The 14,154-nt window shown below is 40.3% G+C and overlaps 1 protein-coding gene across 1 annotated transcript; it reads right to left on the reverse strand.

Moving 5' to 3' along the window:
- Positions 1-3,772: 3,772 nt before the first annotated feature.
- Positions 3,773-12,101, reverse strand: LOC135461659 (carbohydrate-responsive element-binding protein-like). Its single transcript, XM_064738851.1, has 7 exons — positions 12,003-12,101; positions 10,348-10,524; positions 9,343-9,430; positions 8,571-8,670; positions 7,891-8,014; positions 7,369-7,498; positions 3,773-4,464 (listed from the first exon to the last, which is right to left on the reverse strand). The coding sequence occupies exons 1-7, from the start codon at positions 12,099-12,101 to the stop codon at positions 4,352-4,354; spliced, it is 831 nt and encodes a 276-aa protein (XP_064594921.1). The 3' UTR covers positions 3,773-4,351.
- Positions 12,102-14,154: the final 2,053 nt, after the last annotated feature.

The raw sequence follows: 14,154 nt of genomic DNA on the forward strand, positions 1-14,154 counted from the left end.
ATATGAGCAGAAAACTATAAAAGACAAAACCCCTGCGTCGCACAATGTAATCTGGTAGGAACAACTGACGTTTACTTTATACGGAAACCGACTACAAACATTTCACTTGCCGCCGTAAACTTCAATATTGTTCCGTTCCAGGAACCCAGTTACTTGTCATACGAATGCACATATTAACTGTATAACTGTAGAAAACTACATGATAAAACGGAACGAATGATCACGAAATGGCATATGCATGTAAGTCTACTTATTTGACCTTGCCTAACATTATCATTTTTTTTATACTCTTCACAACTGAACTGACTCAGTTAAAGATCATTGTGCACTATCAACAAAAACCATGACGTTTTCATTTCACTGGACATTCTGATTCACTATTTGGTTAGTGCACTTACAAAAGATATCGAAGTTTTGAGTTATGACTGTGTGTCTTAGAACAAAGATTGCAGCCAATTTTCAGGCCAAAGGGTTTTGGTTTGAGTTAGAAGACGGTGTACCTAAACTAAACTGCCACCCTTCCCCAGGTGATATGTACCCCACAAACCCTTTACCCGTTATATACAGTAAATGCAGTGAAGACGATGGCGTGATTATTTCTGTTGGTAAAACTTTGTATGCCAGTGGTGCTGTTTTACGTACATTGTGCCACCGCGTCGGCAAATAGCATAGTTCGTTCCGCATCAAGATTAACTCTGTATATCAACGACTGTTGAGATGCATGGTGTCAAAGGTCAGGCCCCGGGGTCATGAAGCTATCTTAGACTTAAGTCAAATTGTAATCATTAAATTTGGTATGTTCCTTTCTGTTGTTTTAGCTGAAATTTATTGTACAATAATTTATCCAGAATTTACGTTGTCTAGCAATACTTAGACCTGATTACACCAGAAATAACAATTTTAAAGTGATTTTAAATTTTCACTTCAGTCTAAGATCACTTCGTGATCCCAGGGCCAGGTCCTTTCTGTGTATTAATTTTTCTTACGTACCTAATACGTGTTAAAATTATTTTAATAAATCATTCAAGTCATGGGTGAATGTAAAATAAACATTCACGTAGGTCATGGGATGTCCTGTATTTTTGCATTTTAAACTTTTAAATTAAGACAAGGAACATTCAGAACAACAGCCGGAGGAAACAAACAAATAAACAGCTTTAAAGAACGTGTACAGCGAAATCTGCTGACAGGTTTGTACCACTGTGGCGCCAGTTGTTTGCACAGAATGTCGTATCACGTATTTGTTACTTTGTTTAACGCCATTTATTTGCTACTTTTTTTAAACACAAAGATGAGGTCGCGAAAAGAGGAGGCGCGCGTAAATACTGAGAAGACATGCACAAACACATAGAAGGTGTGCACAAACACAAAGATGAGATCGCGATCGAACAGAAGAGGCGCGCACAAATACCGAGAAGACAAGCACAAATCCATAGAAAAACGTACACAAACATAGAGATGAGGCCGCGCAACAGAGAAGGCGCTCGCAAATTCCGAGAAGACAAGCACACATGAACAGAAGGCGTGAACGTAAACGGCAAGCGCATGCAGATACTGAGGCAGCATGCACAAGGCGCCTGGATATAGAAGATGTGCACAACTACATAGAAGGCGTGCACAAATACTGCTCCAAGTTGCAAGGAGAGGAGAGACGACATGCATAAATAAGGACAAGGTGAGCACAAACACAGGGAAGGCATGAGCAGACGGTGTGCACAAATTACACTTAAAGCGTGGACAAACTGATATGGAGGGTGTGCGCAAATATATACATGTGGTAGGAGTGGACATAGACCGCAAGCACAGATACAGAGGCGTGGACAGAGAGGATCAGCATAAATGCAGGGACAGTTTGGACCTAGAAAATGTGCACAATTCATAGAAAGTGAGCACAAACACAGAGACGAAATCGCGATCTAAGAGGGGAGGCGCGCACAAATACCGAGAAGATATGCACAAATACACAGAAAGCGTGGACATAAACGACAAGCGCATGCAGATGGAGAGACAATATGCACAAGAGGCGTGGGTATAGAAGCTGAGCACAAATACACAGAAGGCGTGCACAAATACTGTTCCAAGTGGCGAACAGAGGAAACGCCCACAAGTACTGAGAGGGCATACATAAATACAGAGAAGGCGAGCCCAAATACAAGAACGGAATGGGCAAAATAGGTGCACCAAACACATTTCTGAGAGTGAGTGAGTGCTTGGGGTTTAACGTCGTACTTAACAATTTATGACGACCACGAAAGAATCCTTAGAATGCATGCAATGTGCCTCCTTCTTGTAGCACGGATTTCCACCGCTCTTTTACCTAGTGCTGCTTCACTGAGACGCCTTACCGAAGGCAAGTAAGCTGCATCGCCCGAACCATTAAACTGACACGGGTCAACCAGTAGTTGCACTATCCCCTTCATGCTGAATGCCAAGCGAGGAAGTTACAGCTTCCTCTGTCAAGGTCTTAGTTGTGGCTTGACCCAGGATTGACCCAGGATTGACCCTGGATCTACCGCTACCGAAGCGGGCGCTCTACCAGCTGTGCAAGCGGGGCCGGTCATTTCTGAGAAGACGAACACAAATACTGAGGCGGTGTGCACAAATAGAGAGATGTGCACAAATTCATATAAAAAGTAGACATTTACAGAGAATGTGATGTCAACTACACAGAATGCCGGCACAAGTACACAGAATGCCATGGCACGTACAAAGAAGGCATGGACAAGTACGAAGAGGTATACTGATGGAATACATGCATTTATCTTGGCCGACGCTTGCGCTCTCGGAGTACCGCCTAGCACAAAAGATTAAAGGCAAAGAAAACACTAAAAAAAACCCATTAAGTACTGTCTAGGAAAATAGTTTGGTTTATATTTTTCGAATATTTTTCGACCTAGTAAATTGCATTTTTTTAAACTTTGGATTCTACTGTGGTCTTTTCTGACTTTATTGGGACCAGTGACGTCACTTCAGCTTTTTGCCACTTGACAGATGTAGATTGTTATATTTCATGATTCAAAATAGAGCTTCATTTGAAGGTATCGATGCATTCAACAAATGGACCTTGAAACGAACTATTTCAAGGCAAAAATATGGCTGTGATGTCACTGATATGTGTGTCCCAAAACATCACCATAAAATCCTATGTTTTAAATGTAGTTTAGTTTAGTAAGAAAAATTCGAAAAAAAAATCAAACTATTTACCTGGACAGTGTTTAAAGGTCTTTCATCAGAAAAATACTTTTTTCTTAGTGTTTTCTTTGTCTTTATAAAGGGCCAGTGTACATATGACGTTTCAGGGCATCACTGCAACGATTTTTTTCCTGGGACAAAGAAACAAACGAACTATTTGTATGTCGGGATACTATTTATTTTACAAATTTATTTCATCACATAGATCTAAAAAATCATATTATTGTAAACTTGCAAAGTTCAACAAGGATGATGGAACTGATCCAATTGTTTTCATTCAGAAATATTATCCGAGTGCTTACACGATTCAGACAGTGCAGGTGTATTAAAAAGCTTTAGACGTCAGAGGTGTAGTATGATGATTCAGACAGCGAAGGTGTATAAGAGCGCTTCAAACATCAGGGCTGTACTATGATGATTCAGACAGCGAAGGTGCATAAGAGCGCTTCAAACATCAGGGCTGTACTATGATGATTCAGACAGCGAAGGTGCATAAGAGCGCTTCAAACATCAGGGCTGTACTATGATGATTCAGACAGCGAAGGTGCATAAGACCACTTCAGACGTCAGAGATGTAGTATGATGATTCACACAGCGAAGGTGTATAACAGCACTTCAGACGTGGTGGGTGTAGCATAATGATTCAGACGGCGAATGTGTATTATACAATTTCTAACGCCAAGGGTGTAGAATGATGATTCAGACGGCACAGGTGTATTACATCATTTCAGACGTCAGGGGTGTAGTATGATGATTCACACCACAATGGTGTGCAAGAACACTTCAGAAGTCGTGGGTGCAGTATGATGATTCATACAGCGAAGGTGTATAAGAGGACTTCAAACGTCAAGGGTGTAGTATGATGATTCAGATAGCGCAGGTGTAATGTAGCGCTTCAGACGTATTAGAGTGCTTCAGACGAAGGTGTATTATAGCATTTCAGACGCCAGGGTGTAGTGTGATGATTCAGATAGCACAGTTGTAATGTAGCGCTTTAGACGTATTAGAGTGCTTCAGACGCCAGGGGCGCAATATGTTCCTTCAGACAGCGTGGATGTATTACAGACAGACCGAGTGCACGCTCCTTATTCTGACGCCGTGACAGAATAGTTATAGGACATTGATTCACACAACACAAAACTAACCATGTGGACATTTTCTAGACATGAGTAGACGTCTGGAAGAAGTTGGTTATAACGCTCTGGGCCACTCTGTAGGGTTCTGTCAGAATAGGGGTTTGAGTACGGACGTCCTGTAGGAGAGATCCCACGGCTGAAATAAACACAGTTCTAGGACTTCACAACAATGTAAACACTCACATACATAAACATTCACAATAGACTTGATTAATTTAGAGTTTATTGTTTCTTCAGAGATCACATCTGGAATATGCAAGAGAAATCTTTTGGAAAATCTCATTAAATAAAATTTATCGATTAATAAATCAACAAAAATAATACATATTTCTCTTTTGATTTCACCTTAAGGATCCTGTACGCTCGTATTCTGTGCCCACTTTCACAAAATTTTGTAAATCAATGTTCCTAAACCACCTCCCCTTGTGAGTGAGTGAGTGCTTGGGGTTTAACGTCGTACCTAACAATTTTTCAGTCATATGACGACGAAATAGTCTTTAGAGTGCATCTAATGTTCCTTCTTGTTGCAGGACGGATTTCCATCGCTCTTTTATCTAGTGCTGCTTCACTGAGACGCCTTATCGAAAGCAAGTAAGCCGTCCCGCCCGAGCCATTATTCTGATACGGGTTAACCAGTCATTGCACTATCCCCTTCATGCTGAACGCCAAGCGAGGAAGTTACAACTTCCTCTTTTAAGGTCTCAGGCGTGACTCGAGCCAGGATTTATCCTGGATCTACCTCGCCTTGTGGTGCTATATCCCACAAAATGTCATTTACCAAAAAAGTGGTATTCAATTCTATGACAGTGGTCCCCTATTACGGATTAGTCGGATTATAAATTTATGTAAAGTTTCATCGAAAATGGTATGAATGTCCTAGTTATGATCTCAATAGTTAAATTATATAAATATATTTAAATCCACCATTCCTGACATGACGTCGCCGCTATCTTTTGTTATTTTGAATAACATCGGCTGATAACAGCAGAAAGTTTGATTAGCTTCTTAATTATCCATAAATGGCCGCAAATGTGGACATCTCTCCGCCATCAAAATAATCATAAGAACACAAGGAACATATTAAGGCTAAACACTTCACACATCTAATTCGGTATTTTTACATCTTGTAACACAGTTGTACAGCCTAAGAAATGGTTACATTTTCCGCCTAATTACCCACACTAAGGCACAAAACAAGCCTTTTGTATCCTTCTACAGGGAGCTGTACAAATTAAAAACAGTAGTATCAAATCAATCATTCAAAGTTTACTATTCACATGCATGTCAGACACATGGCGTGGTGGCTTAAATGGACACACGAGGATTGCTGTACTAGTCCATGGACCAAGGCCCCACATTCCACATTTTGGTACCACCCAGGGTAGCCAAGTCTCTTTGCTAATTTTAAGTTGGTACATGCATTTAGTTCATCTTTTGAAATGATAGCCATCGCAGATGGGTAGCTTTGTATTGCTTATGCTCTTTTAATAAACATACTTATTGTTCAATGTGCTAACTCATATAGTGCCAACAGTCATAAAATGACAGTGCTATTTGAACCCCCAATCAACTCAGGAACAAAAGTGTTTACATTTAGGGATACCTCCTTAAATAACTTAAGCCAATCTTCTCAAACACAATGGCAGATTTGCTGATGACGCCTTAGCCTTAGCTGGGATGGGAGAAGGGTGAGCTACAGGGGCGAGAAGGACGGCACCAGCAGTTTTCCTTGCAGCCAGAAAACGATAGAAGACATAAAGTCTGTGTTTTATAACATTTTAGGGCATTCTATCGCGGTTGTGTTAATAATTAACGGCTGACTTCAGGTCTAAATATCCAAATGGTAAATTCCGAATGGCACACACGACCCCAAACACCAATGGAAACTGCAAGAATTCTTCCAGAGGGATATTCAGACACTCATTTATCTGTCAGCGGGTGCCATCGTTGTTTAATCAACGCTATCCTTCATAATTTGACGTCTTAATTGCATGGTGGCTTTAATTACGGAACCCTGGGTGTTGGCAGTCATTGTTTCATTGTATGGTCAAGCGGTCTGAATAAAGAAGAAGATTTCTCTTCTCACTCGAAAAACAACGTAGTAATTCATCTAATTCGCTCTGAAACATGATTGTTTGTGGACGTTTTGATCTGGCGTTCTATCTGTCAAGCGTAGCACTTTTTGATTCAGAAGGAGAACTTATAAGAAGAGTTTTTCATTGTACGTTTTCATTAACTTCTACAATGTGCTTCTGTTCTGTTCATGTTGCATGTTTGGAATTTGGAATTCTTGGTGGAAATTCAAAAAAACTGATCAGAGGTTTGCTCTGACATTGTAATTTTCAGACTTGTTGATCAAAGATAAATAAATGCCACGAACGTTTAGTTACCTGAACTAATCTACCTTATCTCGCCGTAATAATGGGGGTAAATAAAAGAAGTACACGGCAGGGCATTCCTTGCAAATCTTACATGTAAATGTACAGGCGTTAACTGCTAAATTTTTTCTGCTTCATAAAAAATACAAACCACCCTTTTAAATTGGTCTTATTACATAAATAACTGAGAGTCAACGACACATTGACGTTTTCCTTCCTAAGGCAACGCCTTGTAAGGTGATTGTTTAATTTTTTTTATTTTAAAGCTGCCATTGGAGAATGGCATCAAATTAATCATTCAAAGTTTACCGTTTATGTAAATTACATTTCTTCAGATGTTTAGTAATATAAAATATGATATTTTCGAAAAGCACAGGTGGATTGTCCTACATAACCACATGAAGGTTGTTTTACATGATAGCTTATACATGTATATGAGAAAGACAAAAAGCTATGCACGTTTTTAGTCCATGCCATTGTCTTTGAATATAATTAGATAAATCTTAATTACCGGTGGTTTTATATATGTATATATTCAGTGTTTAATATCGATTATTTGAGTCTTTTATTGTTGGACTATGTTTAGTGTAAATCAAGATCTGGTATGTATAAAATCTAAAGATTTCTGACATCAGAAGATCCTCTACTGTGTACTCTCTTACCGGGTCGAAGATAGTGGGCGTTGAGATATGTTTCGGTCCACTGGCATACGGACTGTGTGAATTGGCAGTGATTGATAGTTGAGACTGAGGTATTGTAGGAGGCGAACAACTGTCTGACAAGAAGGCTGAACTGTGAGATGATTAAGTGTAATCAGAATGTGGAAAAGACACTGAAGCACTTCTGTTATATGAATTAGCCTACAGCTTCATATACAGGTTACTACCTCATCGACCTACTGGCTGCTATGACACTTACCTGCGGGTAACACCAGGGTAAAGGGCCATCCATGTGATTACACAAAACACATACTAATCTCTAATACAATTTCATGCCATCTTACATGAAGGACGGAGGTTGGACAGACTGTTTTGAACCAGAGAGTCGATCCAGAAGAACGTGATGCACATCGAAAGACATACCGTCTGTTCAGTGCCTCTGACATGAATTCGTCTCCAAGGAATTTAAAGTGTCGCTTTAAAACATTCGCAGGATAGGAATGTAAGCAAGAACTTCAAGGATACCATCCAGAATTTCCAGTTGTGATAAATCCTAGATCTGACGTAGTTGTCGAGCATTGTGTCGAGGAAGCAAGGAGGTTTGTCCACTTGCTGGATTCCCACGGCCGGTAGACAGGACTGCCGTTCTCTGTAACAGTATGTTACCTGGTTCGTACAATGATTTATTTATTTATTTATTTGATTGGTGTTTTACGCCGTTCTCAAGAATATTTCACTTATACGACGGCGGCCAGCATTATGGTGGGTGGAAACCGGGCACAGCCCGGGGGAAACCCACGACCATCCGCAGGTTACTGGCAGACCTTCCCACTTACGGCCGGAGAGGAAGCCAACATGAGCTGGACTTGAACTCACAGCGACCACATTGGTGAGAGGCTCCTGGGTCATTGCGCTGCGCTAGCGCGCTAACCGACTGAGCCACGGAGGCCCCTGGTACAATGATAAAAACAGAGATGTCACATACACGACATACGGCAGATACTGTGTTAAGTCTAACGATATCTGTTGTAAGTTCTAATCGGACTGCATCTAGATTTCATTACTCTTTTTACAGGAAACCTTGATAAAAATTTAAAATTCGTTTTTGATACACACACAGCTAACAGACGAATAATCTTTCTTTAGCAAACATTCTTTTCTGGCCACGAGCTGCACCACTCCATGATATTGTACCTGATACTCACTGGATCTCGCTAGACATCCTTTCAATTTGTTGCCGTAGGCTGGCTATCTCCTCATCTCGCTGTCGGCTTTCACCTGCCAGTCGGCGACAGTGGTCAGAGACTGCATAAAAGAAGAATGAGTTCAATCAACTTTTGGAAAATTATCAGGACAAATCCGTAAAACAAGTTTCCAAATCCAAAGACAAAGAACAGATCTGGGAGACAAAGAAATGAGATAAACATACACAATGTATATGAACACAACCCTGTAAAAGCGATGATTTAATGTTTTTAAGTGTAACTTTTCATGGTTTGCACATTATTTAGCACATAATTTAGGTTTATTTCTTTGTTTTTTATTTATTCATTGGAGTGATTGGCATTTTACGATGTATTCAACAATATTTAACTTAGTGGACAGATGTCAGTTTTATATTACCTCCACAAAAGATATTTTGTCTTTGCCGGCGTTAATTTGTCTGTCTCTGTTGGTGAGAACTTTCGGGAAAAGCTATGCAGATCAATACTTTTGGTTGTAATTCTTATAGGAATCCGGATACGGTAGTTTTTGTAAAATTCTTCGCTTTTGGCAGACAAGACAAAAATGCATAGTATAGGTCTTTCGTCTGCTGGGCAAGCATTTCTGCATTAAGCTATGACAGAGGTTTGCGCTCTCCTATTGCCTTCGAGTTAGTATAGGAAATCTACAGTAACCCAGCACAGTTTTTCAACTAATTAAACCACGAGTAGAGTACTGAATGAAGTTTTGTTTGTGAGTTGTATGAGGCCTTACCTTTAAAAAGTTTTGCTGATTTGCTGTCTTGGCACACAGGGTGATCGTTGATTTCCGGAACCAACTTCTCTAATTCAAAGAAAGCCCGCTGCAACAAAAGTAAAACAAAGCGGGTCTTGTGGACTTGTATAACAGGTGCCGAAAACATTCTTTGGACGGTCCAAACTAAAAAATATTGATGATCAGAGAAAACGTGTTCACATAACGCCTAATAACTATAGACTTGTAAGAAAATGAAACAGCCTGCTAAAGGAACCATGCCAGTTAAAAATGAAGAAACATAGCATTCTAAACCGAAGCAGTTTGGTAGAAATAATCTGGAGTGAATATTTGACGCCACTATGGAACCGAAATAGTTTATACTCAAAAAGAGACACCAATATTGAACCGAGTTACATGTATTTTGTACTCCAGACGAGACACCAGTATTAAACCGAGATAGTTTTTACTCTAGATGAGATGGATATTGAACCGAGGTAGTTTTTACTCCAGATGAGCCGGCAATATTGAACCGAGGTAGCTTTTACCTATGAAGAAATGCCAATATTGGACGGAGATATGTGGCTTCTCAAAGTAAAATTCATCAAGAATCTGATACATCAAGCGCAGTCTTGTGAGGTAGGTTTGTTTGTTTGCTTTAAACTGGTTTAAGTGTCGCTTTGACTGCCGATTCATGACCCAAGAAAACCAATTTGGAATGGATCTGATTTTAGTGGGTGGGGGGGGGGGGGAGACAAGAAGCAGAAATAGCTGGTGTATAACAATCACACTTTGCAAAGTAAATTTCATCAATAATCTGGTTTGACTCGCTTTGACTGCCGATTCATGCCGATTGCAAATGGACCCAAGAATGCAAATTTTGACTTGATCTGATTGCAGGTGGGGGGAGACAAGAAACCTACAATGGACGATAAGGTTGTGCAATCTAAACTCAAGCTGCAGCTGTTGTTAGGATGGCCATGTATTACCTGTATTTTTCCCCCGCCGCCTCAGCTCGGCTCTGACATGGGGGAATCTCTTATGGCGGGGGACAGGGTTACATGGTCGTCCCTTTTTACGACTCTCCTTCTTCCGTGTGGTTTTCGCCGTATCCTCGCTCTCTTGCTGTTCTAACGGGGCATGTAATGTTTCAGTCCACGCCTCAGGGGTTACAGGGTCGTAACTTTTCTCTTGGTTATAACCCTGCCAGAACAAAAAATGCTCTAGAGACCTAAATACTTTGTAAAACAAAAAGACGAAGAACAACAAAATCTAGCTTCTCATTTTCTACGTCGCTGTCTTCCAACTTCAGTTTCCAATATCGCTCTCATCGAGGATACACATTTATAACTGGCGTAAAGAAATTCGCGTTAATCACCATTAAATCAACATGACAACAGTGTGTATGTACGCATATATATACTTATATATATACGCATGTATACATTTATGTATGTATACTTGGCTTTTTACAACATTCTTTGCAGTTTTTCAGTTATTTGACGGCGAGGAGTCATAGGTGTGTTTAGATATACTGCGTCTTCTTGTGACGGAGCAAGTCCACAAAAGTGCTGGTGCTACTAAAATATCATGCCGAAGACACGAGGCATGAGGCATGACACTCCGCCATTATACTGATACCGAGCCAACCAGTCCTGTTTCCTTGCTCTAACATCTTAGCGGACAGCGAGAGCAAGGCGACAACAACTGTGGGCCTTTCGTATGACCCGACCCTGACCACGTGAAAACAGCAGTTAGCAAATCCCAATACTAGTGAGTGAGGTCTAACGTCGTACTTAACTATTTTTCAGTTATAATACACCTTAGGGTGTATGTGATGTGCCTCCTTGTTGCTCTTTTATCTAGTGCTGCTTCACTGAGACGACTTACCGAAGGCAAGTAAGCCGACCTCCACGAGCCATTATACTGATATGGGTCAACCAGTCGTTGCACTATTCCCTTCATGCTGATACAACTCCCTCTTTTAAAGTCTTAGGTGTGACCCAACTCGGTACTGATCCTGGATCTACCGCTCCCGAAGCGGACGTTCTACCAACTGTGCTATCCCGTAATCCCAATACTAGATCGCCTCTATGTTAGCCCTATCATGCACGACAAACGCGGACTACAACAAAATAAAATTAAATTTATGAATTAACGAAGTCATACCGCCCGTGCAATATACCTGCGGAAATATACTCAGGGATGTACGAGTCAATACAGGTACAAATATTCTTGCATAAACAACCACACTAACAAGGATTTTCAAAGGTGTTGCACAAACAACGTGTATCAGCGAGAAGCAAAATTAATAATTGTGTCATCTATTACTATTACTTTCAGGTACAAGCTAAAGATGTATACTAGCTTGCTGCCATCCATTCAATAGCATAAGTATAAATAATCAAATATTTGTTTATTTATTTGATGGTTGTTTTAATCTTTAATAAGTGGAGCTTTCAAAAGTGGAACTTATGCTCCCCAATTCAACCAGATACCCTACCACACCCCCATCTATAATTCCAGACCGATGATAAAAAAAGGACCAGGAAATTAGATTGAAAGCCGTGTTTAAAATTGAAAGTTTTCCATTTTGTTGGAATTTTAGTTGTAATCCTATTTTTGCTATCACTGAGTTAAGCCATAATCATTGATTTATTCATAAAATGAGCATTATTTACCTGAGTTGAGAGAAAGGTTTCTCTGTCGAAGTCAGAGAATGGATGATCCTCTAAAGCGTAGTACAGGAGGTCGACAGGAAATCCCTCCCCTCGTACCATGGCGAACTGTATACAGTCCTTAAGTTACCGGCCCATAAATGGGTAACTCCCAATAAAAATCGCAACTTACGCCAAAATAAGGTGTATGGCTATCTGATCACTCCTTTGTTCAAATTGCATGTTCTTCAACGCGTCCACAAGAAAATCATAACATGTAGTGCTGACTTCAATAGGGAAACGTATATTTGCGCTATTTATATGTATCAGTTTACACTGTATCGGGTGTTGCACGAGTGTAGACGTCGTGAAGCCAAACGTCAGCAGATAGTGCACGAATATAAATAAGCTGACACAGTTTCTGTTTAACTCAGTTCAGGCCTATGTAATAGTGTAATATATAGGGCAAGCAGCACACACCGCGTACGTCTATTTTACATTCAGAAAACAGCAATTTTCAAACTCGCATCCAGCTGTATATATATATATATATATATATCTTACACCAGAACATAAAATTTACTTTCGTGGGAAGGTCTGTCTATTCCAACAACCGAGGTCGTGGGTTTACCCCGGGCTCTGAATAGCTTCCTCTCATCATACTACAAATAAATCATTCTATGTATAAATTTACGTGTGCGCCGTTAGAAACTCATTCTCATTAACAATGTTCTTAGGTATGTCTCACTAAAAGTAGTTTTTCTCATGCTCGCACTCTCCTCGAGGACAAAAAGCGGTCGACGGCTCTCGTACAGAAAAAGGCTGTTTGTCTGGTCTTTCAACGTTTTTTGAAGGTCTTTCGTCTTCCACCAATAGGTATGGCGTGCTGCACGTCACATGTGGGAAAGTTAGACAGTAATTGGAGAAAGCTTTGTGGTTTACCTTGTGTGCCCCGATTTTCTCCACCCTATAACCTCATGCTCACAGTATATAGTGAAAACTTCTTGAGTATGGCGTTAAACAAAGATCAATCAATCAATCAATCAATCAATCAACTTGTTTTCTTGTAGGCCTATATTTTCTTCAGCCTAGGGGCTTAGCGTACCTGCACAATGACTCAAGAGCATCTCACCAATGCTGCTGCAGTGAGTTCAAGTTCAGTTTATGCTGGCTTCGTCCACGTCGCACAGGGAAGGTATTCCAGCAACCTGCCGATGATCTTGGGTTTTCTCCCGGGTTCAGTCTAGTCCAGTTCCTCTCGCCACAACGTATATCGCACAATTGAAATAGTACATGGGAAGATATGCCAGCAACCTGGTTGTGGATTTCACCGAGGTCTGCCCGATTTCATTCCACCATAAAGCTGGCTGCGGTCATATAAATGAAATATTCTTGAGTACGAAAAACACAAAACAAATAAATAAAGAAATCATAAATGAAAAAGTCTCTAGTACGTCGTGAAACGCCAGTCAATATATGTCTTCGGTCCCAGGAATCACTAACCGGTAATGAAGAGTGCTGCATGATGACTGTTTACATTATATGACTGGCTATGTAGATTGAAGTCAAAGATAATAAAGAGTCCAATGGAGAGTATTAGCGAGTGATTTCTCACGTCGTACTTATTCATCTGTGGTGTCTGACGATGAAGTCTCCAATATATAGGCGAGCGTAATTTCTCATTCTATACATACAAGCGTCGGAGTATCGGTGTGTGACTTGTGACGATGAAGGATTCATTGAGCAATATTGGCGAGTAATTGCTCACTGCACAGCCATGGGTCAGTGAGAGAACTTCTGATGGCGAACGGTCTAATCAGAAATATTGACAAGTACGTAATTATGACGGTAATTTTTGACGGTGCATCATTCTGTTTGGGACTTATTTGCGACGACAGCGACGGCGAAGAATCTAACCAAATAAAAGTAGTGATAAATAAGTGTCCACATTAGATGACAACAATGTGCAAGAGCATACTGGGTAATAATTTCGCACAGCAAACCAGTGCTTTACAGAGATTATTAGTAAATATTTATTAGTTCATTAGTATAATGAAGCAGTGGCATACATCTGAATATTAGTGAGAATTTTCGCACAACCGTCTATATAAATGAGAGATTTTGTAAATAGGTATGTTGATCAGGGATTTCGTACAGATATGCAGCAATGCACAAG

The sequence above is a fragment of the Liolophura sinensis genome, chromosome 1 (assembly GCF_032854445.1).
Source record: "Liolophura sinensis isolate JHLJ2023 chromosome 1, CUHK_Ljap_v2, whole genome shotgun sequence".
NCBI lineage: Eukaryota > Metazoa > Mollusca > Polyplacophora > Chitonida > Chitonidae > Liolophura > Liolophura sinensis.